The following is a 24246-nucleotide window of genomic DNA, read 5'->3' on the forward strand; positions in this document are numbered from 1 at the left end:
GGGGTGGGGTGGTGCTAGGGTGGTGCTAGGGTGGTGCTAGGGGGGCTGCCAGGCAAGTTGCAGCACCCCAGGCCATCATCAGTCATCTGTCATGACGCATCACAGCGTTGACCAAGATCCGCATAGAGTCCGGTACGTACGGTACTGTACGGACCTGCGGGTGATTTCCCGCGAAGAAGTAGGGGGAAAAACTAGAAAAAAAAATAGAAAAGAAAAAAAAAAACGAAAAAAAAAAAAAACCGGGAAAAAAAAAACAACGCACGGGTTCCATTCACGCCCGATAAGCAACTCCGCATGCCTCCATGCCAGGCACAGAACCAGAACCAGAACCAGAACCAAAACAGAACGGAACCCAAGTGGAGCACGAGAAGGGGACAGACAGACAGACAGACGACAGACAGACATGTTGATGTTGATTAAAAGGGGGCCCCCAGGGACAGGCCAAACGGCACCAAGACCAGAATGGAATGGCCGGTCATGGGGAGATTTGAAAATTCCAGCCACGCCAGAGGAGCCCCCGCCCGCCGATGCGTTTTGTTTGAACTTTGCAGCGCGTTCCAGCTTTGCCGGTCCCATGATGCCCAGTTGAAGAACTTGTGCGACAAATAGTTTGTCTGCGGGGAGCGCCACCCTGCCTGCCTTGGACGTCTCTTTCCGAATCCCTTGGTGCGTCGAGGGGGGGGGGGGGGGGGGGGGAAGTAAATAACAAAAATAAAAAGAAAAAAAATAAATAATTAAAGAAATACACAAAGTCATCAGGGGATATATGTCCTCCACGTGGTTGATAAGGAACACTGAACGTGCTTGGGTTACAAGCGGGCATTCTTCCACGGGACAGCATAGAAGAGGGGGGAGTGGGGGGTGGGGGTGGAATTAGGGATGGGGTGTGTTTTCCGGTTGGTTGATGGTGGCTGGCGCAGCAAGTCGCACGCAATCATTTGCACGAGACCTCGAACCACGAATCACAGACGAGGCATTCAGTCGTGCTCGGACTGGTTGGTGGCTGGCAATCTGCCATCTGCCGTCTGCCGTCTGCCGTCTGCCGTCTGCCATCTGCCGTCTGCCGTTCTGCCAGTCTCGGTTTTGTCGTCTGCTTTGCATCGGAATAAAATCTCCCGGGCGCACCAGGGCAGAGGCAAGGCCTAAAAAACACGTTTGCCGCGACGACGCCTCATTGCGCAATATTGATGCAATCGATGCCCCGCCCGCTGTCGGGGGTGACGGACTGACGGACGGATGGCCCGCCGTGGCTTTCCTTGTTGCCCGTAAAGGTGACAGAAAGAACAAGAACAAGGAAAAAGAAGAAAGAAAAGAACCGCAAACCGGCAAGTGGTCATCTAAACAGCCAAAAACCCTTGTTGCCTGCCTGCCGTCCCGTCGTCTTTTCATGTTGGCGCTGCAACGTCCGCAAAGGGGGGCTCCGAGGCCTCCCCCACACAAAAGCAACCAGCCGGAGGGTACAGGTCAACCGACCTGTGTCCCCCCCTTGTCATCCGACCCCCCCATAATAACTTAACTGACCTGACCATTGCTGTGGGCTATACTCTTAATATAATTGGTTTATTAGGGAATAGTGGGTCAGGTCACTTTGTATAGAAAGCTATATAGAGAAGTACTTTCTCTAATATTTTACTAGGTTCTTAGGTAGGGGTACCTAGTAAAAGAAATTAAAGGAGTCACTTTATATAGAAAATAATATAGAAAGGTACTTTCTCTACTATTTCTTAGGTTCTATAGTAGGGGTACCTAGTAAAAGAAGATAAAGAAGTCACTTTCTATAGAAATATATATATAAAGGTACCTCTCTTTCTATCCCTAGTACCTACCTAGGTAGGTACTAGGTACTTAGTAGAAATATAAGAAGTCACTTTATATAGAAAAATATATATAAAGGTACTTTTTCTATCTATAGTACTTAAGGACCTAGGTACCTACCTAATAAAAGAAAGGAAGTCACTTTCTATAGAAAAGTCTATTTAAAGGTACTTTATTTACTTTTAATATTAGGTTCCTAGGTAGGGATACCTAGTAAAAATATAAGGGAAGTCACTCACTATAGAAAAATATATATAAAGATACTTATAGTCTAGTGGCTACTATAGATTAAAGGATCTACTATTATTTATTAGCGTATCTCTATATTAGGAAAGAGCATTGGTCAGGTCTGTTAAGTTATTATGGGGGGGTCGAATGACTAGGGGGGGGCATAGGTCGGTTGATATGTAGTCTCAACCAGCCGTGGGCGTCCTCTTTTTTCCCCTGCGCAATCTGAAACGGGCCATTGGAGCAATATATCCCGACCTATTCGCGCCCGGCATTGTCTTGCATGGCGAGCCGTGAAACGAACCCCGTTCTCTGGAAGCAAGGGGAGGGGGAAGGCGCAACCCTGATGACGTCTGGTGATTGGTGTAGTTGCAAATTTTGCCTTCCGTCTGGTGTGTGCCCTGGGCACTGCCTAATAGAGATGGTGCCAGCTGGTGCTGCTGCCTCAGGCGCCTGCCTGCCTGCCTGCCTGCCTGACTGACTGACTGCATGAGGTCTGGTCTACGAGGAATTTTTTTGAATTTTTTCGCCTACTAAAAATACAATTTCTGCTAGGGGCTAGAAAAGAATCCGAAAAAAAAAACCCCCCCCGAAAAAAAAAAAAAAAAAAAAAGCTTAAAAAGGGTAGCAACTAAATGCACACTGACTGCACTTTGTAACAGTCGCTGGTGGGGCCAGCGGCACCATCAAGGTACCAGATTGCGGGGCGACCAACGGCTGGTTGGCTTGCCAAGGCAAGGCAAGGTACATAATGAATGGTTAATCTGAACGGAGTATTCGCCATGCCGTTTTGGAGATCCATAGTTTAAACCTTGGCCAACGTAAACGTGCTTCGAACCATAGTCGCAGTCTCATCGCTAGCCTGCCTGCCTGCCACCTTCCAAAGAACCGTACTCCGTACGTGTGTTGTGTTTTCATCGAGCAGCCCTGCAATTCTTCACCTTGCCGCCGGCGCTCTCCGTCTCCAGGATCGCTCGATCCCCCACCGTCGTTCCCTCCGTCGTTCCCTCCGTTCAACTTCAACGGCCTCGCAACCATGTACCGCACCGCACCTCCTTCAGCTGAATAATCAGAGAGACTCGTCTCCTCCCTGAGTCCTGTCCATCCAAGCGCATACAGCCAACGTTGTCATGTCATGCATGCTTCGCCTCGGGCAGGTGGGAATTTGCCCACTTTTGAGTACGTGACGAGACCGCCGCTGGCGGTGGTACATTGGCATATGCAGCAGACCGCTTGCACATCTCATCTCGTCGGCCGAGGTTGTCACCGTGTATGTAATCTAATTATACGTATGGCTTTGAAGCTCGAAGCGACCGAGTCCGCCATGGTACGGGAGTGCCTAGTGTTGATGGTGTGGAAATCTTCGCCCTTTTCAAACTCGCCAAGTGTGGTCCGGGCAATTTTCTGATGGCATGACCCAGCACATTGCACAATGCGTGTCCAGGCTGTCAAGAGACTCGTCCCAACATCCAGATCCTCATGTAGTCATCTCCGAGCAACCAGGTTACTGAGTTGACCTCCCCTCAACCTAATCCATCCGTCCGCAGTCATGCACCCGCATTCTTGAACACGCCGACTAAATATCGGCATCATCGGCATCTGGTCAAGTTGGTCCTCTTTCCTCGCCAGGAATACCGCGTGGTTCAACTCACCCTTTTCGTTCTACATCATGCATCGAGTATTCCCGGATGCGTTTCCTTGAGCACCAGGGCACCCGCATCCTTCCCTGCTGCCTTCAACGCCCTCCAGGCTACAAGGAACCAACTCACGCCATAGACGAGCACCGTGTCGAACCGGGCGAGAATGCTCCCTACTTCCCCGTGTCCCTCAACGGACATGCAGGCCAATACGGGGCCATCAAACAAAAGACCCTACCCCTGCCGCTCTGCCGCGTAGCTGTGATAACTGAAGCAGACTGGCTTGTTCAGTGCAAAACATGTCGTTGACAAAGTCGGGCTGCCACCGTGCATGCGGATGAAGCGATTCTGCTGCCAAGACCAACAAGTCGCCAACGTTGGCCACTCTGGCTCTCGAGCCCGAGAGTTTAGGTAGTCTCGACGTAGTTGATGCAATGTAGACTGCCTCTCCAACGGGGAGCGTCCGCGCCATCCTGCAGAATTTGCCATGGTGAACAATCATTGTGTGAACGAGGCCCAGAAATGGCTCGTGGCTGGGGAAGACGGCAGTTTGTCCCGTCAGGCTATATCCCTGCATAGATCCCTGGCAGCAAGGCGCCGACGGAACCTCAATCACCCGACCGCCCCCGAGCTCGAGAGTACTGATTCCACTCAAGATTCTCCCGGACTTGTTGTACCAAGCCGCACCAGTTCGTATCAAGGCACCGATTTTGCTGCTCTCCAGTTTATCGGGGGAGAAAGATGCGGAAGCTTGTCGGGTTCTCCGGTTCTTCTCGGGCTCCTTCGCCGAGGAACGCGATTCGGCAACAGTAGATGGCTCGACGTTGTTGTAGCTCTCTAACCAATCTTGCAAAACGCAAAAAGCGACCCTTCTCTTTGCTGGCTTTGGTCTCGAGGGCATGACGAGGCCTTTCGTCATCTTGCCATAGACTTCACCCAGAACAGCGCAACAAAAGCTACTTGCTGTCCATGCAGCCAAATAAAAAATGGTTCGCTCACTGATCGTGAAGTCGTTGATTGACGTGTAAAATCGGGATGTTTGTACCCAGACTCAGCCGCGTCCAGATACTTGATCGCACGCCAGGCCCTAGCTGTTTATTAGCGCTGCAACCAAGGCCTTTCTCGAAGACTATGTGGCGACAAACCATGCTATCGGTCCAGCTGCCGCCTCACCATCTCCAACAGAATAGGTGACGATCAAGTCCGGACCGTCCATGAACGCACCGAAAGATGCTGCCACGGCAAGACCCAGCTCGCCGACTGTGCGAATGAAACCAGGGGTCTCTGGATCGACATGGCTTTCACATCCGTCAGTCAGGGTTAGGACATGAGAGAAATATAGCTGGTCTCGCACATGGGCAAGCCACCTGGTGCCGAGAACCTGGGCGACATCAGATTCTTCAAGCCCTTCTCTGCTTACCGAATACAGTTTGGCGCAAACTTCCCAACCCTCGAGCCAGAGGCAGGCCAGGCCAGAGCAGGAGGAGCTCCGTGAACAGACCCAATGGCGAACAGCACGTCTACTGACGTCTCGCGAATAAAGCATTTTTCATGTGTGACCATATGAGGGTCAATCCTGGACATGTTCCCTAGTGACGTGTGTCCTTGATGTCAATGAAATCCATCATTTCGCAGAGACCCAGAAAATCTTGAATTTTCGAACCTAGTAGCCTAGGTCTTTCGTCTTGTAATTCCAGGCGTCCCCCCAACTGGATATTGTCCCTCAAGAACATCATGGCTTGATAGCGTCAGTTCCACGGATGGATCGAACGGCCATGTTGAGTACGACTACTGATCGCCGGCAATGTGGCACGCCGCGCGTTAAAATTGCTTGCTTCATCATGGGAAATTTCCGCTCAGTGACGCCCTTCAACGGAAATGCAAGCACTTATTGCACTGCATTAGGCAACCGACTTGGTAGTGGCGGGCATTTTGGGCCGGTCAATCAGGCGAATTGTTGTACGCTGTTGGAGGAAGAAGCTAAGCTTGTAGAAGAGTTTTGGAAACAAAAGATCATCGGCTGCTGCGAAAGGTTTCCCTTGGTTGTTTTTCTCGGCCACCAGCATAGTCAGCAAAGTTCGAAGCAAGGCTGCAATCAGCATTGAGGCCAAGGCCATGACTACCTGGGTCCTTGGAAGTGATGGAGGGGACGCGAACCACAATTTGCACTGATTCCCTTGCCGAATCTCTCGTCAAATCTCTCCATTTTGCTGCAACTCTTGCTAGAAAGTTGTGCTGCACGAGTCTGGAAGCGTCGCACAGTTAACTAGATGTCATGGACGTTGAGTTGAGCATTCGTCAAGCCATCGCAATCCCTCCGATGCCATGATGGGCGCTCTTGGCGTGAAATTCCCATGGCGCGAGACCATATAACGCTCTCTTCCAGCCTGTCCCATGTGGGCCAAACTCGCCTCTAGGCTTTCCTGACTGGCATCCCGTCTTGTTGCAGCTCCGGCTGGCCAGATTTGATTCATTTTTCGCGAAGGGTAACAGACAGGAACAGGGTATTCAACGGTGTATATGTCGATCAAGAAGGCCATTTGGCGACGACATTGGTATGGAGATTGGTGCTTGCGCCATGCAGCTTGCATCTTCATCCGTCACCAGCGGCTGGGGAGACCTCCAAGGACCACTATGCGCGGGTGATGAAGTAGTTGGAAAGACTGCGATGAAGCGCCAGGCGTAGCACATGACGAATCAGCATACTTGGGTGGATTTCGCGTTTCTCAACCATGGTGCGGTCGGTGAGTCGTTTTAGTTATTTAGTTCCAACTTTCAAGATGATGGATCAGCGAAAGCGGAGGTTTGCGGAGAAACATCGAGGGAACGGCAGGTGATGTGGCTTGCGCTTTCCCTCTTTGGCGGAGGGGGCGGCTTCTAATGTGATTGGTAGATAAGAATCGAACATTGCAGTACGGAGTACTCGTTAAAAAAAAAAAAAAAAAAAAAAAAAACCGAAGAGGCAAAGGCAAAGAAAGGCGGCGGGCGGCGGGACTTGGCATCATCAGTCAAGGTACGGAGAGGACGGAGTATAACATCGACAAACCAGCGGCAGCCAGCCATCATCGACTAGGCGCCGCTGCTGCTGCACGATACAGGCGTCCCATCCCGCGCACAGGGACAGCCTCTGAGAGCCAAAGGCTTAAGGGGGCCCCTGATGCATCATTGGTCGTGGCGCGTCCACGTCCACGTCCACGTCCAGCTTTGGCCTCTACTCCGAGTGCCCTAGCTACAGTAGTCACCACATGCCTGCCACATGGTGCCATTCCCAAAGTACGGACCGAAACGGGCCTCCCAAGTGACTTCTGACATGCCCGTTTCACCGATTCACCACCCCGATGCAGTCAGTAACCTGACTGCACCGGTGAACAATTCCAACAATCATCCATCGCACTAACTGGGCCGTGGTAGGCGCGGATATCTCATTGGCCACGATCCACGGACCACCGTCCCGTCCGGAAAGCAAGTGGTTCTCCCCCGTCAGCCATCGTCGTCCCGGCGCCTGTGCGCTGGCCGCCACCGTGGTTGTTGCGCACTGCGAGCAAGTTTTGACCGGGCTGGTGGCGCAGAAAGCTCGGTGACGTGTCTGCAAGACAGGCTCTGGGACCTGGATGCCGTTTCGAGCGCCGGGGCTCCTCCTCTTAAAACGCCGCCTTGGACGTGTGCTTCCTTCCTAGATACCCAGGTAGTAAGTACTCCGTAGACAATACACCTCGCCAAGGCCCAGAGGACACCCGCCTCCTGGGCTGCCAAGAAACCTTCCAAACTCACAGGAGTGGGTGGGTGTATGAGGCCTAATTCCGCCACGGGGAGCTCGCCCCAGCCCAGATGGACTTGCGTATACTCAGTACCCGAGTACTCACTCAAGAGTCAAAATGCCTGACCTGGTACCGAGTACGCCCGCCTGTTCACGCAGACGTGCATTCCCGAAGCCCCCCTTCCCCTCCCCCCCCCCACCATTCACGAGCTTTGTGTGCGGTTACGTCCACCGGTCGGTCATCTCGGGGGGTGTGGACAAGTTTGATGCGGCTGGCTGTCCAACCGCGTGCGGGAGATGTGCGCCCAAGCCCAGGCTGGCTGCCAATGCTATTTTGACCATGGACGAATCGCACACCAGGCTTTCTCGGGGCAACAAAACCATCTGTTTGGGGGTCGCTGCATTTTCTTTTCTGCAGTCTACACGAGGTGTCTGGTGTGTCTGGTGTGTCCTTGAACCTGGTCGTACTCGTGTTGGGTCAGTAGTCTTGCATGCTTTTCGTTCTTCTCATTACTGGAGCCAAGTTGTCTCGTGCGTACGTCGTTCGATCGTATCCATCCATCTTCTCCATACTCTCCCATTGGCAGGGCAGATAACGCCAGGCTGGCCCATCGCTTCTTTGCCTATCTTGCTGTCTCTTCTGTTGAAGCCCTCTTCTCTGATACTGAAAGCCTGCCACAATCGCCCAAAGTCCCGCAGCTCGACCAGACCAGCTCGACCACGGACGTCTGGTCTGGTCTGGTCTGGTGTCTCCTCGATTCTTACTGGTGCCGTTGGGTGAAATTCTGCACCTACCTCCTGGATTTTTGCAGGTACCTACATGTACCTGACACGCAGGAACCCAAGGTCCCGGAGTTTGCATGTGCTCTGCTACTCCGTATAAGGTCAATACTCCGTACCTCTTCCTTGAGGTACCTAGCCTCTGTAACCTGTTGTTGCCGTTCCTGCAGGACCAACTACCTCCTAATCGCCGAGGGCAGGTCCTTCTCCATCGGTAACAGGGGTAGGTACCTAGTACCTACCTCTTCCAGCCTCAACGCCATGGATTCGCCGTCTTCCGCATCCCCCCTTCAGGAATGTACTACGACGACGCTGGGCAGCCAATGTTTCGTTTCTCATCTGTTTCCATGTTCTATTCACATCACGGCTTTATCGTGGAGCTTCTGCGTATAGTTATTGACTGGCTTACATATCATCACGGCTCCCAAGTGCGCATACACCCCACCCCGCACGCATGCATACACGTAAACATACATATCTGGCTCCGTTTTCAATCAGTAACAGACTCTTATACGATGCACCAGCCCTTGTTTTTCATTGCGAGCCAAAGTTTAGGATAACTTTCCGGCACCAACATCAACAAGAATCTTGACTTGGTTCTCTTTATCGTTGATCAGGGCGTGGAAACCTTCCTCAACGACTTGGTCCAGCTTGATAGTTTTGGTAATCATTCTTGCAGGTTTTATTTTACCTATGATGCGTTAAAATTGAAAAGGCCGGGGGGGGGGGGGGGGGTGGGGGGTGGAAGGGGAAGTGGTGCGCGTGGTCAATGCATCCTTACCGGTCGAGATTGCGTCCAACACTGCCTCAAAATCACCGAGGCTATATGTGGCTCTGTGATGGCAAGTTTAGCTAGCAAGTTTTGAGGCGCTGATTGATGCCGATAGGCTTGGGCAAAACTTACACCCCCATGTAGCCCCTCTCTCGGAAGACCAGGCCGTTCATGGCTAACCCAGCTCTCTTCTCCCAAACAGCAATGTTTACAAGAGTGCCCCTGGCCTTCAAAGCATCAAACGCCGTGTCCAGTGCCGTCTGCACGCCTGCAGCGTCAAACGCAACATCGGCGCCGAGCCCTCCGGTCAACTCGGACACTCTAGCCACCAGGTTTTCGTTGACGGGGTCGATGGTGTGATGCGCGCCAAACTGGGTGGCAAACTCTCTTCTCTTGGTGCTCACCTCGCTGACCATGATGTTTTTGCACCCCCTGCCAATCAACACTTGAGCGACAGCCAGGCCAATGGGACCGGCACCGAGAATCAAGACGCTGTCTGTTTCCTTGAAGGGGGAAATATCGACGGCGTGCCAGCCAACAGCTAGGGGTTCCACGAGTGCGCCCTCCTGGAGTGAGACGTTATCGGGTAGTTGCTTCACGCACGACTCGGGCACGACCATGGTCTCGCACAGGCCGCCTCCCCATCCACTAAGACCAACGAAGCCGTTGCGATCGCAGCAGTTGACCAGGCCACGGACGCATGATCGGCAATCTCCGTCATAAATGATTGGCTGCACGCAGACTCTGTCACCGGGCTTGACGGACTCTACGCCATGGCCAACTTCTTCGACGATGCCGGAAAACTCGTGACCCAGTGTCAGTGGCAACGTCTCCTTGGTGATGGGATGCGGATGCTCGGGCTTAGGGATCAGGTTTGCACCTCCCAGATATTCGTGCAGGTCAGATCCGCAGATGCCGCAGAATTTAGGAGCAATCTTGACTTTACCCTCAGCAACTCGAGGAACGGGGATGGTATCGAGTCGAATATCGCGTTGGCCGTGGAAACGAACTGCCCTCATCAACTGAGGCGGGGGAGCCGATACAGCGGTTGCTCGGATGGTGCCCACCAAGGTAGCGTCTGTTGTAGCCGTACGGGTGGCCATTGAGGCGTTAAACAGTTGGTGCTTTCGGAAATAATGAGAAGAATAAAAGATTTTGGGGGAAACAAGAAAGAAGATGATTGAAGAGTTTTCAGATGCAAAAGTCGACATGTATATGTGCCGGACAAAGAACTGGAATCGTCTATAAAACAGTTTAGTGATTTTTATTTCTCTTTTTTTTTCCCCCTCTCTGCCCCCAAGAAAGGGTAGATCGCCGATAGATGGAGTCAAAGATGGTCTGGCTTGTAGATGAGATACGAGACGGACAAGATGGGGGCCGATGGGGGCTGACGGGGGATGAGGGAGGACGGGAGACTAGAGGATGCCGCTTGGAGCTCCGGACCTGTCAGGTGCCATCAGCGTAACCGAGACATGTTTTTGACCAGAGCAGACGGTGTCTTATAGTTTGGCAGCTAGGGGACCGGGTTGTCGAAATGCAGGGTCGGAGAGGCAACCGCGAGTCGGTTGGTGGACATCGTTGCAATGACTTGTAGTGTTGAGTGCTGAGTGCTGAGTGCTGAGTGCTGAGTGCTGAGTGCTGAGTGCTGACTGTTGGCTGGTGGCGACGCGGGCGAAAGCCGCAGGGGAAGGGAAGAGCGACCCCGCAGGCTCTGGTCTGGGGAAGGCTCGACTTACCTGTTCAAGTAACACGGTCAGGTGCTAGCCAGCTGAGGTTGGGGTTGACGAACGCCTCCCCCAGCAGATCCAATCAGCGGCCCTGCCCTATTCCTGAAACGGCTCGGACTGATGTCGAGTCTTGTTGAAGCCCCGTCGGTTTCCCCAAAAAGGGACAGTTTGGTATGTAAATAATGTAATGTTGAGCAAGGCTGTGAATTTTGCTCGAGTTTTTCTGTGTTTTCCGAGGTGTTTTCCTTCTTTTTATCGACTTTGATCATCAGACAAATCGCCAATGAGAAAATCAAAAGACGGCAAGACAGAAAAAGGTTGAGGATTCGACGGATCATGGACCGCTTCCATGATGTGTACATGACGCTTCATCGTCTTTTTATTTCCTGCCAGTCTCTAAAAACAGTTGGAGAGGGTGGCTTGCAGGCTCAGACCCGCCTTGGAAAGTAACAGGTCATATGGATGGCGGCAAAAGGACGTCTTTTTCCGCAAAACCAATCGTTGTACGCAGTTCCCAGTCGATAGAAATGGAAAGTAGGGGAAAACAACGACTGCGACGATGTAAATAATGAAGAAAAATCAAGGAGAAAAAAATCAAAATCAGTTACACATAAACATATACATAACATACACACATCTGTATAAAGAGTGGGATTGAATCTACAATACATGTTAATTAATACGGCGACATGTAGCTCGCCATATCCCGTGTCACTGATTCCTCACAAAAAGTAGTCTGTCCGGACTCTAGATGCCTCGTACACATGAAAGAATGAGGTGACCAGCTCGAAAATCGTGCCGACTCATGTTTCAAGGGAACGACACAAGGACGGTCGGACCAAGCAAAAGACCCGGATCAGTTCTTTTCACGTTTTTTTATGACCCCTGGCACGGCCTCTCCGCGACGAACAGCCCGATGTCCTGCCCGATGCTCCTGCCGCGAAGGTAATGCAGGAGGAGATAAAAGAGACTCATGTCTACGAGATTACGACTCTACGTCGGCTTGCAGGTTGCAACTTGCCGATTCCCCACGGAAACGGTAAAAAAATATGGTTCGATAATCTCGCTGGCCCCGTTCCCCCCCCCCCCCCCACCCGTTACCAATATGCCAGGGGTTCGATCCAACACTAATGCCGAGTGCGGACTAGTGTTGCTATAGGGTCATGCCTCACCTGCTTTCTTTCGGCTGAATACACAGTAGAGCGTACTTCTTTCCCATCGTGTCAAACCTAGCTCTCGAGGTGTAAACCAGGGTTGCAGGTTGCATCAGGATTACTTGGCCACGTGAAAGTCTTGTCTTGTCTTTGTGGGAGTCGGTTTCTTTTCAATTGCGGTTTTATCGGATATCCAATCCAGAGTGAAAGCTAACCTGTTTCATGGAAAATAAGCAAAAGCATGCGCGGCCTTTTCCCCATTTTTTTTTTTTTCGTTTCTTTAAAAGATGAAGGCATATCTTGGGGGGTGAGGAGATGTTCGTAAACTGCAAGTCGGGTAGGGTCATCTTTACTTTTAAAGGAGGGAGTCGAGAGTAATATCTGATGGTATTCCAAGTATGTCTTGACCCCCGGCCTTTTGATTGTAAAAAATGTCGAATTATTGCGTTACCTGATGTGCATTTATCACCTGACAGCGAATGGCATTCATTGACCGAGGCCAAAAAAAACCAAAAAAAAAAAAAAACCTTGTGCGCCAGACTTCAACCATATCAGGGATCAAACATATGCACTCATTCTGCCCAGACGCTGAAACAACCTTTTACGCCGACCGATGGCAGTACCGATACGACCAGACTCCTTCTTTCCACGCCCGACACCAATGACGAGTACGGAGTAGTCTATCCACACTTGATGAGCTTTGTCCGCAATATTTGAGTATTTAGTGAATTGGCCTTGAGAAAGCATTTGCAGGGTTAGGGTTATCAAGCTCAGATAAGACCCACTTCGATCAATCCAGCCCACCCCGCGTCTCGACGACGTCGCTTCCTCCCACCTCATCTCATTCCTGCATACTCCGTCCGTCCCTACACGCCTATAGAATTGGAATTGGGCCATCTGTTTCTTGAGATTGTGCCACCCTCAACTCCGAACCCTCAACGGTTCAACCCAAGCTTTTCCCTCTTTCTTGTCCCGTCCTTAGCCAGGCACATTCCAACGTTATATCCGTCCTGAGCCTGCCCTGGCCCCCACATCCGACTACGAGCCCCGTTTTAAAGCGCCACTGTGCAATCTGTTAGGATCGAGAGTTGGCGCTGAAATCGACGTCTCGGAGTTTTTTGCAGATCGTGAGGCGACAGCCAAAAGCCCTGCCATTAGCAATGGCGTTCAAGGCTGCTGCTTCCACGTCTTTGGACGACTTCTTCCACACGTGCGACTGCAAGGCCATTGCCGAAATCTCTGGCACAACTGCATGCATCTGGGCAAGGTGCGCCTTCTCGACATAACAACCAACCACGGTGCTTAATAGGGCTCTCCCGCGTTTAAATACCAGCCAAAATACATGCTGTGCTCGCGAAAAATTACACAGCGCGACCCGAAATAACAGGACAGACCCTCCCCGCCTGCGCAGGCATGTAGGCACCTGCAGGCTCACAGGATCGATCCAAAACCCCCGCCTCTATTCGAGGCACGTCCCTCCGATGGGCACCGATGTCCCAGGTCTGACGGTGCCAGCAGTGTCAGCAGTGGCGGCGAAGCGAACCGCGCCGCCTGCTGGATCCTTGGATGTTGTCCCGGATGCCTTGCGAGAAGTCAAGCTTGTGGAACTACTTCAGCGAGATCGGCGACCTACTTTCATCGTTAGTTTGACTGCCTCGGTCAAGGCCAATGCGTCTGGCGACCTGCAGCTGGTTTACTGCAACCCTTCTCTCCGATCGGCTCCTGAAATTTTCCGTCGCATTTCGGTCAAGTCTCTCGAAACCAAGACGCCGGATTTGGGGTTTGAAAATTTCAGGCACTGGGCCCTCGACTCTGACCAAAGCAATGAGCAGGACGTGCCGTTCTTTCAGTATGCGGGCCGTTCCTGGTCTCACATCACCATATCAGACGACTTTCGCGTCATCAGTGCCAACGGCGTTGTCACACAAGATCGCACTCTCCATAAACATGCTTCCAACAGCATCAACAACGAGCTGGCCCTCTGGAATTCTACCGACCATGCGCAGCTTCCACCGCCAGCCTCGAGCGAACCCCCGCAAATCCAGCAAATCGCCAACCATCGTCTCACCAAGGAACGAGTCTACTGTGACTGGACAAGTGTGCCTCTCGAAGACGAAGTCGACGATCACAAGGTTTTTGCCAGGTTAAAAGACTGGTCGGCTACTCCTCTAGGACCCATAGATGACTGGGATTGGGATCTTAGATCGGCATCCGACATGACCATGAGGACGCCTTACCCGGCAGCCATATACTGGGGCCCTGAATTCATCACCATGTACAATAAACCGTACGTGGAGATTGCCGGGAAGAAGCATCCTGACCTCATGGGTCAGCCTTATGCAGAAGGTTGGTCCGAGATTTGGAATGAAATCAAGCCCGTCTTCATGAGAACCTGGAACGAGGGAGAGTCCGTTATGAAACACGACGACCGATTGTTCATCAGCAGGAACGGATTTTTGGAAGAGACCTTCTTCTCTTGGTGCCTGGTTCCTCTCCTTGGAAGCAAAAACCAAGTCATGGGTCTTTTCAATGCAGCCTTTGAAAGCACTCAGCAGATTGTCAACGAGCGAAGGCTGTTGACATTACGCGAGATTGGAGAAAAAACTGCCGCTGCCAAATCCTTCCGAGAGTTCTGGCTCCTGACTTTGAAGGGCCTCGAATACAACGAACCGGACGTTCCGTTTTGTCTCATCTACTCAGTCGGCGAGGACAGTGACAGCGAAAATGCTTCCCTTCATTCTGGGAGCGTGGGGTTCTCGCATTATCTAACGCTGGAGGGCTCGTTGGGAGTGCCAATGGGCCATCCAGCTGCACCACTGTTGCTTGATTCGCGTACGCAAGAAGGGTTTGCACCCTACATGAGGCAGTCCATGTCAGCAGGTGGTGTGCCAATCATTCTCTCAAGAGAGGAACATACTTTGCCGCCGAATCTTGTTGAGGGACTTGAATGGCGCGGTTTCGGAGACCCTTGCAAACACCTGGTCGTCTTCCCCATAAATCCCGTCGCCGCATGGTACGAGGCAACATATCCTAGGGGCTTCATCGTCCTGGGTGTGAATCCGAGAAGACCGTATGATAACGACTACAAACTCTTTGTCCAACTCTTATCCAGGCAATTGGACGCGTCGCTGGCATCGGTCGTGCTGTACGAGGAAGAGGTCAAACGAAGTGCTAGAGCTGCCCGTCTGGCTGCCCTGGACCGCGAAAACCTGTCCTTGCAGCTCCAACTCCGAACGCAGGAGGCTGTGGAGAGCGAGTACAGATTTAGCCGGCTTGCAGAATTCGCACCTGTCGGTATATTTATTGCCGACTTTGACGGTTGTTTTAGCTATTGTAACGATACGTGGTGGCAGATTTCGCGCCAAAACCGACAAGAAGACTTGGGAAACACAGGCAAGCTTGCCTGGATCCACAATGTAATAGACGAGGATCGTCCCGCGCTCCAGGCAGCTTGGGATAAGATGCTTATCGAGAAGTCCACCATGTCGATAGAGTTTCGGTTCAAATGCAGCCAATGGATTGGTGACAGCCTGGTTGATACTTGGGTGCTTATGAGTGCATACCCCGACAGCCACCACCTTGAGACAAAAGAATCCATTTTTGGCTGCGTCACCGACATCTCGATCCAGAAACGCGCTGAACAAGTTCAGAGCGAGCGCCGAAAAGAAGCCGTGGAGCTGAAACGCCAGCAGGAGAATTTTATCGACATCACAAGCCACGAAATGCGCAACCCCTTGTCAGCCATCCTGCAATGTGTCGATCAGGTTACCAAGAGCGTCTCGGCATTTTCCGATTATAAGAGCGAAGACTTGGTCAAGGAGCTTCACGTAGAATGCTTAGATGCAGCGAATACCATTAGCCTATGCGCAAGCCACCAGAAGCGCATAGTTGACGATATACTTACCCTGTCAAAACTCGACTCCAGACTCATCACCATCACGCCAGTTAATGTGCAACCGCTAGAGGTGATCCAACAGGTTGTCAAGATGTTCCAGCCGGAAGTACGAGCTCATAATATAAGCCTGACAGTCCATATTCACAACAGCTACCAACGGCAGGGCATCGATTGGGTCATGCTCGACCCATCTCGATTACAGCAAGTCCTTATCAATTTCATCACGAATTCAATCAAGTTTACACAGGGCAAAGAAAAAAGACTGATTCAGGTAACAATCGAGGCATTCTCGGACCTTTCCCAGCTATTGAATTCGGGCATCACTTACCTCGAAATCAGTGACTTTGGCGAGAGTCTCAAAAGTTACCACCACGAGTCGGAACATGCGGACGACCCGCCTACTCTGCTGCAATTCACCATCCGGGACAACGGATCCGGTATTGGCGACGAGGATCTCAAGCTTCTCTTTCGGCGATTCCAGCAAGCTACTCCGAGAACGCACGTCCAGTATGGTGGCTCGGGTCTTGGCTTGTTCATTTCGCGCACTCTTGTGGAAATGCAAGGGGGACAGATTGGAGTCTCGTCGCAAGTGAATGAAGGGAGCAGCTTTTATTTCTATGTCAGGTGTCAGAAGAGCAACAAGCAGACGCCAGCCAAGGAAATCATACAACACGACCAACCCACTCAGCCACAGCTCAGCGCAACAACTTTCCCACCGTTCAAGGGGTTGAAAACTTTTTCAAGTGGAGAGAGTCACGCGAAGCAAAAAGCCACACCCGTCGATTTCCCGCAATACCATGTGCTTATTGTCGAAGACAACCTCATCAACCAAAAAGTGTTGAACCGCCAGCTTATGAACGGAGGCAATACGACATATACGGCCAATCACGGCCAAGAAGCATTAACTCTTTTAGAATCGTCGAGATTCTGGAAGGGACACGAGTCTGACGGCTACGATATCTCGGTCATCCTGATGGACCTGGAGATGCCTGTAATGGACGGCTTAACTTGTACGAGAAGAATACGACAACTGGAACGCGAGGGTGTTATAGTCAAGCATATACCGATCATCGCGGTCACCGCATATGCCAGGCCGGAGCAGGTGAAGAAGGCGCGGGATGCAGGCATGGTTGGTCCTTTGAACTTGAAAGATGCGCGCGAAGGTGTAGGTTGGATGCTAACGATGGATTGATGTAGGATGAGGTTATACCGAAGCCATTTCGCATGACAGATTTGATGCCCAAGATCCAGGACGTTGTTGGAGGCACACGGCCAGAGTAACGAACACGTTTCGAGGTGAGGGGGGTCCTGAGTAAGCAAGTTGCCTTGGACGCAATGCAGGGCCAAAATGGCATGCCTGCTCTGTGCTTCTCTGGACAGATTCTCGACCAGCAAAGCCGGCTCGGGAACCGCCCTCCCGTTCAGACAGATGAGAGATACACGAGGCTCCAAGTCCGTGTCAAGGCTGACTCGTATACGGAAAGAACAAGTCACCGTGATACGCAAATGGCTGGTCCAAGCGGTACTGTACAACACGCAGTTTCTAAGAGAGATTCCCTTTGGTAGTTGCAATCTCCAGTTTCGTCATCATGAATGCCAGAGCGCTGGGCTCAAGTGTACAAGTTTTAGATTTGGCGGCGATGACAGGTATCTGGATGGGTGTACACATTAGTCGAGAGCATTCACCAATTTTTTTTCCCGTGTGGCCCTGTCAACGAGTGTATGATTGCTAGCAGATGAAGGGTGCTCTCACCGATTTCGCCGCTTGCTGACACATGACAGTGGAAGCTTCCCCGGGATGTCGACCGAGTTCTATTGGCGTACAAGTCAGCTCACGTACAATTTCCCTTCAAAGAGCCCTCCCTGCCTCGCCGCAGTGGGGTAGCAATTCTACTGGATGATGGCTGCTCGAATGCTGGTAAGCTTTTGGTTGCTGCTTCTGCTTTTGATGTCGTTATTCTTGATGATAACCATGCTTTTAGTTACTAAACAAAGTCCTTCATACTGCCCATCTTGATGATGCCGTCACAAGCGCAGTAAATTACATGGCACGCTTTCCAAGGTCTGCAAACCTTGACCGACATTCAGCTTTCAATATGTGCCTGGGGAAAGAGGCTACATGACAAACATTCATGTCCATCAACCGGACACAAAACAGGCTAATCATGCGCACTTTAAATACGCACCAGCTCCCTACTGGCGAGGCTTCTCCTTCTTCTCCTTCCAAAGAGACATGAGGCTCACGCCCGAAACCTTGACGACTTTGAACCGAACGCCTGGAATATCCCCCTTTGCCCGACCTTTGCGTCCGAATCCGGCTAGGAGAACCTCGTCATTCTCGTCGACAAAGTTCAGACAGCCGTCATGTGGCACTGATGAAATAGTTCAGCCCCCTCCCTTCGTTCCTGGGCAGCCATCTTTCCGCACATGGGAGTGACTTACCAAACGCAGTTACCTTTTTGCCGTTCTTGATGAGCTGCACCCGCACGCACTTCCGAATAGCTGAATTGGGCTGCTTGGCTTCGACGCCGACCTTTTCTAGCACGATGCCTTTTGCGTGCGACGAGCCTTTAAAGGGGGACGACCGAAAGGTGCTTCCGAGAGTGCGCTTCCGCCAGCTGAGGTCGGCCCATAGCCGATCCTTCTTGTTCACTCTGAGTTTGCGCGCCGCGTTGATTCCGCGAGGGGTGCCTCCCGCCATCGTTCAAGTTTCGCAAAATCTTTCTGGTGAGAAAAGGGTAGTATGGAGCAGAGGCGGTTGGTGGAGTTGTGAGAGGGATAATAGGATCCTTGGGCTGCTCTGCTTACGAAAGAGCGCAAAGATCTGCTGCGCTTTGCGGCCGGATGTTGGATCTCAGCAGGGTCCTTTTTGCTGTGCGCTTGCTTCCTGTACGGGGAGCCGAGTTACTGTTTGGCGGTACTGTATACACGGACCGTGTGAGCTTCTACCAGTGCTTCGCAGTGGCGGTACGTCGGCTCCCGGGATTCGACCGTCGACTATCAGGTAGCGTTGGGTGTGTCGGGCGTTGATACCGTCGTACGAACAGCCCAAGGTATGTATTGGCCGGGATGAAGGGCGACCGACTCGAAGCAGGCGCGGCGTCTGTGTCTTGGGGTCCCGTGCCCTGCTCAGTCTGCGCATTGCGGGTGATTTATCCCTCGTGAATGTAGATTTCTTGAGACGGCCGGAAATAAACAGCCATGGCGACAGGAGACCATAGGGGACCATAGGTCGGCCGGGATGCTATGTCGAAAGAGGGCCACAGCCGCACTGTCGCCAACGTGTTCCCGTGAACCCATCGCTGCCTTGTTTCTTTCTGATGCAGGGAGTACTCTGTGTAAATCCGACTTGACGGAGCAACCAAACATGCCGACCTGGATATAAAACCACCAAAATGCCCACACCCTCCGGACCGCCACATTACCACGGCCTCATCTCAGTTTCCCCTTACGACCAAGCTCTTGCCATCACCCGTCACGGAGCGTGAGGTTGAGGTATGGTGATGCTCTGTCTGGCTGGCTCTTGGAGGTGAGGGCCTGGCCGGGAAGCCAATGTTGGGCCTTTCCATCTTCACATGGCAGCAGAGCGTGAGCTTGAGCGGGTTCGTGTTTGTGCTGTAAAATTGTTGATGGGTCATTTCCAGTGAGTAGAGAATGCATGACACACGTTGGTAGGGATGCGCCTCCTCTGGAATTCGTATTTTTTTTTTTTTTTTGCGCAATTGACACGTCAAGCCCTCTGTAGCCATGAAATCCAACTCGGAAGGAAAAGGGGATCGAGAATGACTTTTCACGTGTACTTGCGCACTGTCAAATATAGTGTATTGTGAGACACTCGTTTTCAACAGCGTGAATAGTGTAGCGGTTAGCATGCATGCTTCCCAAGCATGCGACCCGGGTTCGAGTCCCGGTTCACGCATGAAAAAGTAGATTGAAGTTGTTATCATCATTTTTTTTTATCTGCGGTACAGATGAACGGTCTGCTGCGCAGCATTACCTGCGACATTTCATTTTTCATTTTTATTTCCCTTTTCATTGTTCAAGCATGCCATTGGACACATTTGCTCCATCTCATATTGTCATGTGCATAGAACGAGGAGCTATAGCCATGGAAGTTTCAATTTCAACGCCTGGTCATATGCTCGGAGCTGTATCGACTACAACTTCACCGCAGGCTGCAAGCGCCGTGCAATGCAAACTGCCAATGCTTGTTGGAGTACCCAAAACATGCGAATTACATATCCTACTGTACAATGACGGTATGATAATCTACCTGTATACTCTCTTTATAACAGTAAGAGCCCCCAGACGCCGGATTCTAGCCATTCACGTTGCGCACTTTTACATCCGCTGAAGACACTCCTTATGCCTGGTGAACTTTCTCCCTTTCCTGGATTTTTTTTTGTTGTGCGTTTCCCTGAGCCCGCCCACATGCTTGCCGGCCTGTGTCTTCATCTCAGAGATCCCATGCTTCCAGAGGGCCGCCTCCCTTTTTCGTAGAGCCACTTGCTGTTCAACCCGACGCTGGTTCGCTTGCCTCCAGATGGGCTGGGGGTCCCTGGGGGTTCCGAAAACAGGCTGGCCGAGGTGCTCTGGCCGAAAGTACTCGGCGACCCGAATGAGGAGCGTCGTCCATTACCAAGTGCGCTGAAGCTACTCCTTGGCAACAAGGGGCTACCGACAGGAGAGTATTGAGATCCAGAGGCTCCACAGGATCCTTGGATGACCGGGCTGCCCCGACCCGACAGTGGCGAGCTGGCATAACTTGCTCTGCTCCCTACAGAGCCTGCGATGGAAGGTGTCCGCGAGTATCTTGGAGGAGTGCTAAAATTTGCGTCAGGCAGTGGAGGGGCCGAAGAGGGTCCAAGTCCCAGGAGCCGTCTTTGGGCAGAGGTCAAGGGGATGTCGGAGAGGTCGTCGTTGGCGCGAACGAGCGGTAGGCAAGCCAAGCCAATCTGGACAAACGGAACGAGCTGAAATGCAAACCACAGCCAGCCGAGATAAGTTCGAAAAGTGATCGAAACGCTGCACATCACCTCCTTAGTCTCAGGCACCGACGCGCCGACCGGCGGGGCCGCAAGAAAGTGGCAACCTACATTTGAGGATTAACCTTGAGCTTCGCAATCAATCCAACGATCCACAAGATGAGGAGGGCAATGACATTATAAGCTATCTGGCGAACGTTTTTCTCGGCAAAACTCGTGGCGTTCTGTCTCCTAGTTATTTCGTCCAGTCGAGGATGTCTCCAGGTACCGGGGCTGTCCGTGCCGGGGGCGGCCTTGGTTGGCGTCGACTGGACGGGAGTGGACATGACGGAAAAGAGCATTTGTCGAAGAACAAGGCCGTCGCTTTTTTGCTCTAGAGTGTTGACAGACTGTGAGGAGCTATTGCTGTTAGAGAAGGGGCTCGGTGAGTAGATGCAAACATGGCGGACAGCAAAGCTTCGCTCGGCTAACCTGGAACGCGTCAACCGCCGCGGCTCAGACACGGGGGGGTTGGCGTTTGAGAAGAGGGTTTAACGGTGCTGCTGGTGGTAATTGCCATTCGTATGCTGCTATGTTAGTAGACGCGGCTGCGCTGCGCTGCGTGCGTGCCTGCTTGGCCGTGGTGGCCAGTAACCCCAAGTTGCTTTGCTCGGCGATCAGGTCAGGGTTGATGGTGATGCTGGGGGGGGGGATCCATGCATATCTACATATCATGTCAATACACCGTACATACAGGGTAGGTGCCTACAGGTAGGTACATTAGGTTAGGTAGGAACTCCGTGCCTAGGTAAGGTACCTAACATCAAAAACCCATCTGTCTGGCCTGGCGGTCGCGCCGTCGCAGGCGGTGGACGGCGGACTGGGCGACGAAAAGTGGTGCGCGCAGAGCTTACACCAGTCAAATCACCAAAACGTTATGGGTCCAGACCACCATGACCTTCTGACAACTGCCAGATGTCGGGCCATCCTTACTTGCACGCCTTGCCAACTGGTGCGGCTGGCAGACTCGTCCTCTGCGACGGCAGGCACAACCCAGAGGTGTGTGTGTGCGTGCATGTGCCCAAGGCCTCGCCTCGCTCAACGACCTCTCCTCTCGCATGATACAATCTCGCTCTCACCACCCCGTCACCACGGATGTCCGCCCCCATTGCCGCTCCTTTATCCATCCATTCTCGCCTCATCTTCTTGAATCTACCAGACCCGCGCTCGCTGCAGCAAAACTACCAGACGCTTATCCAGCACCTGCAAACCTTGTAATCATGCGACGCTGATCCTGGGTCGCATCCAGCGAAAACACCCTCCCCCAGCATCCTGACCTGCTTGTTTGCTTGCTTCACCACTCATCACCGCTCATCACTCACTGTCACTGTGTGCACGCCCCGCCTATTCCAACCGCCGAGGACTCCCAACATGGCTGCTTCACCCAGTTCGGCCGCGGCTACGTCGGATATTGACCAGGCGAGCTCCCCCGTCGCCCTCGATGATAAATCAGTTGCCTCGCGCGGCGCCGGCTCGCCTGCTGGCAGCGACGACGAGGATACGCAAATGGCCGACGAGGCCGCCGAAGTGCGCGACAAACCGACCCGTGGGAGAGCAAGGGCGTCGATGAAGGGCGGCGAACCAGCACATCAGATTGGCAAAATTCGCCATTTGAAAAAGGAAGATGGCGAGCCTTTATGGAGAGAGGATATTCAGTACGACCTTCTTCGCGCAATCTTTGACAACGAGCAAAAGGTCTTCACCAACTCGTACGACGCCAAACTGGGCAAGCAGTGCTTCGCCGATCTTTACATTGACACCATGTCGCGAAGCAGCAAGACGAGCAAGGTCTTGCGAGATAAGCTGTTGAGTGACAGAGATGCTGCCAAGGGCATGGCCATGGTGTGTCTTTTGGTCAACGTCGGCCGCATGAATACGACGCTAAACTGTGAGTATCCCATGCCGCTCGGAGCCGAGTTGTGGCAACGATGTGTCGCCTACACCCATTGCTAACGGGGGACCGGCATCCAAGTCTTTCCCGAAATGAGGGCTCAGCTGCGAACCTACCACGCGATCCCCTCGTTGCAGGCGCATCAAGATGCCCACGCATACAAGCAGTTGCAAGATGCTCCACGTCTCAAGTCCATCTTGAAGGGCGGTGCTGAAGACCGGGAGGAACCAAACTCTCTCGAGAAAATCAAGAGAGCTAATGTACCACGGACAAATCCAGTCAACCTCATCTTTTCCATGTGTCATTCGGCGCAAAAGGTTGCCGAGCTGCATTTCCCCGACGGGCAGGAATTCCACGACCTCATCATGAAGACGCAATTCACCAGCACATCCCGAGCCATGGCGTTTCTGTGGCTTATGTGGTTTTACCTGGAATCCGACTTCACCGAGGAAGGCTGCGAGGAGAATCCCTTTGGAGCCGGTGTTGACTACGGACTAGATGTCGCCAACCAGGGCGTGCCCAGACTCGTGGAGATGACAGAGGATGAACAAGCCAAGGAAAATGTGGACAGTCCCGAGGAGATTGAGTTTGGTCGCGAAAAGCAAAAGACGAGAGCCAAGATTCTCGAGATGGACCAAGCCTACCTGAACGAGAGAGACACGAAACGCGGCGGCAAGCGCGCCGTCGATGACGGTCCCGCCATCCTGCCTCGCATACGACCATCCAAGCATGATTCGGATCGAGACAGCACGAGATCGACTCCGCCCCCGAGAGGCGTGGGGAGAGGAGGCCGACGTGGGCTAGGGCTCAAGTACCAAATATTTGAAGGTTCATCTCCCGCTCGACATGGATCGGAAGGCGTGGGATCCCGAAAGCCCCGCCCTCCGACGGCGCACCAACTTGCTGTCGAGCGAAACCGCAGTGAACGAGTGGAATACATTCTCGATCGCGGTCTCCGAAAACAGCACCACAGGACCCGTAGAGTGCGGCGGGTCGAAGGTGCCATCTTCAGAGCACACAGGAGGCTACAAGCTCAAGAAGACCCATTCGAGGACAGCGACGCTGAGGATGCCGTCGCCCGCATGGCTTCTTCCAAGGACAAGGCGGCTGTTTTTCGCGAAAAAGGAATTGGCGGACTGTGTCTCCTGGCTGACGAGCCGGACGATTACGGCGAGGAAGTAAGCGCGTATGCGGCGGCTCTTCGACGATCGACCCGTCGCTTAGGTCGATGGGCTGGGCGTGAAAGCGAACTAGGTGTCATTGCACCCGTCAAGAAACCCAAGGCCAAGAGCGAGGTCAAGAACACGGACGGCGGCGCTGACGAGGGCTTGGCTGCATCTCCCCTGAAGAATGGCGATACCAACGGCGACGTCACCATGGGCGACGCAGACATTGAGGAGACTGCCATGATGGATGATGAGGATCTCGACGACCAGGACAAGACGGAGGTCTTGGTTGACTCGGAGGGGGAGTAGTAAAATGTAGTAAATCAACAGGGTGACTTGGGCGTTGGACAAGCTCTCCGAATTTCGCCATGCCATTTGCCGTTGCCCAAAGGTATTAATT

The 24246-nt window shown here is 52.5% G+C and overlaps 6 protein-coding genes across 6 annotated transcripts; 2 read left to right on the forward strand and 4 right to left on the reverse strand.

The window, feature by feature from the left end:
- Positions 1-3306: 3306 nt before the first annotated feature.
- UV8b_03712 (uncharacterized protein) lies at positions 3307-5264 on the reverse strand (the record flags this gene model as incomplete). Its single annotated transcript, XM_043141210.1, has 5 exons — positions 3307-3447; positions 3919-4610; positions 4703-4767; positions 4826-4978; positions 5101-5264. 5 exons carry the CDS (start codon positions 5262-5264, stop codon positions 3307-3309), a joined length of 1215 nt encoding a protein of 404 aa, XP_042997144.1.
- A 3504-nt stretch (positions 5265-8768) lies between these two features.
- Positions 8769-10092, reverse strand: UV8b_03713 (uncharacterized protein; the record flags this gene model as incomplete). Its single annotated transcript, XM_043141211.1, has 3 exons — positions 8769-8908; positions 8999-9051; positions 9122-10092. 3 exons carry the CDS (start codon positions 10090-10092, stop codon positions 8769-8771), a joined length of 1164 nt encoding a protein of 387 aa, XP_042997145.1.
- A 3259-nt stretch (positions 10093-13351) lies between these two features.
- UV8b_03714 (uncharacterized protein) lies at positions 13352-17046 on the forward strand (the record flags this gene model as incomplete). The annotated part of the gene is made up of 2 exons (XM_043141212.1): positions 13352-16894; positions 16963-17046. 2 exons carry the CDS (start codon positions 13352-13354, stop codon positions 17044-17046), a joined length of 3627 nt encoding a protein of 1208 aa, XP_042997146.1.
- A 912-nt stretch (positions 17047-17958) lies between these two features.
- On the reverse strand, positions 17959-18466 carry UV8b_03715 (uncharacterized protein; the record flags this gene model as incomplete). The annotated part of the gene is made up of 2 exons (XM_043141213.1): positions 17959-18137; positions 18208-18466. The coding sequence occupies 2 exons, from the start codon at positions 18464-18466 to the stop codon at positions 17959-17961; spliced, it is 438 nt and encodes a 145-aa protein (XP_042997147.1).
- Positions 18467-20216: 1750 nt separating this feature from the next.
- UV8b_03716 (uncharacterized protein) lies at positions 20217-21076 on the reverse strand (the record flags this gene model as incomplete). Its single annotated transcript, XM_043141214.1, has 2 exons — positions 20217-20790; positions 20862-21076. The coding sequence occupies 2 exons, from the start codon at positions 21074-21076 to the stop codon at positions 20217-20219; spliced, it is 789 nt and encodes a 262-aa protein (XP_042997148.1).
- A 1084-nt stretch (positions 21077-22160) lies between these two features.
- Positions 22161-24155, forward strand: UV8b_03717 (uncharacterized protein; the record flags this gene model as incomplete). The annotated part of the gene is made up of 2 exons (XM_043141215.1): positions 22161-22677; positions 22762-24155. 2 exons carry the CDS (start codon positions 22161-22163, stop codon positions 24153-24155), a joined length of 1911 nt encoding a protein of 636 aa, XP_042997149.1.
- Positions 24156-24246: the final 91 nt, after the last annotated feature.

Source organism: Ustilaginoidea virens, chromosome 3 (assembly GCF_000687475.1).
Source record: "Ustilaginoidea virens chromosome 3, complete sequence".
Taxonomy (NCBI): domain Eukaryota; kingdom Fungi; phylum Ascomycota; class Sordariomycetes; order Hypocreales; family Clavicipitaceae; genus Ustilaginoidea; species Ustilaginoidea virens.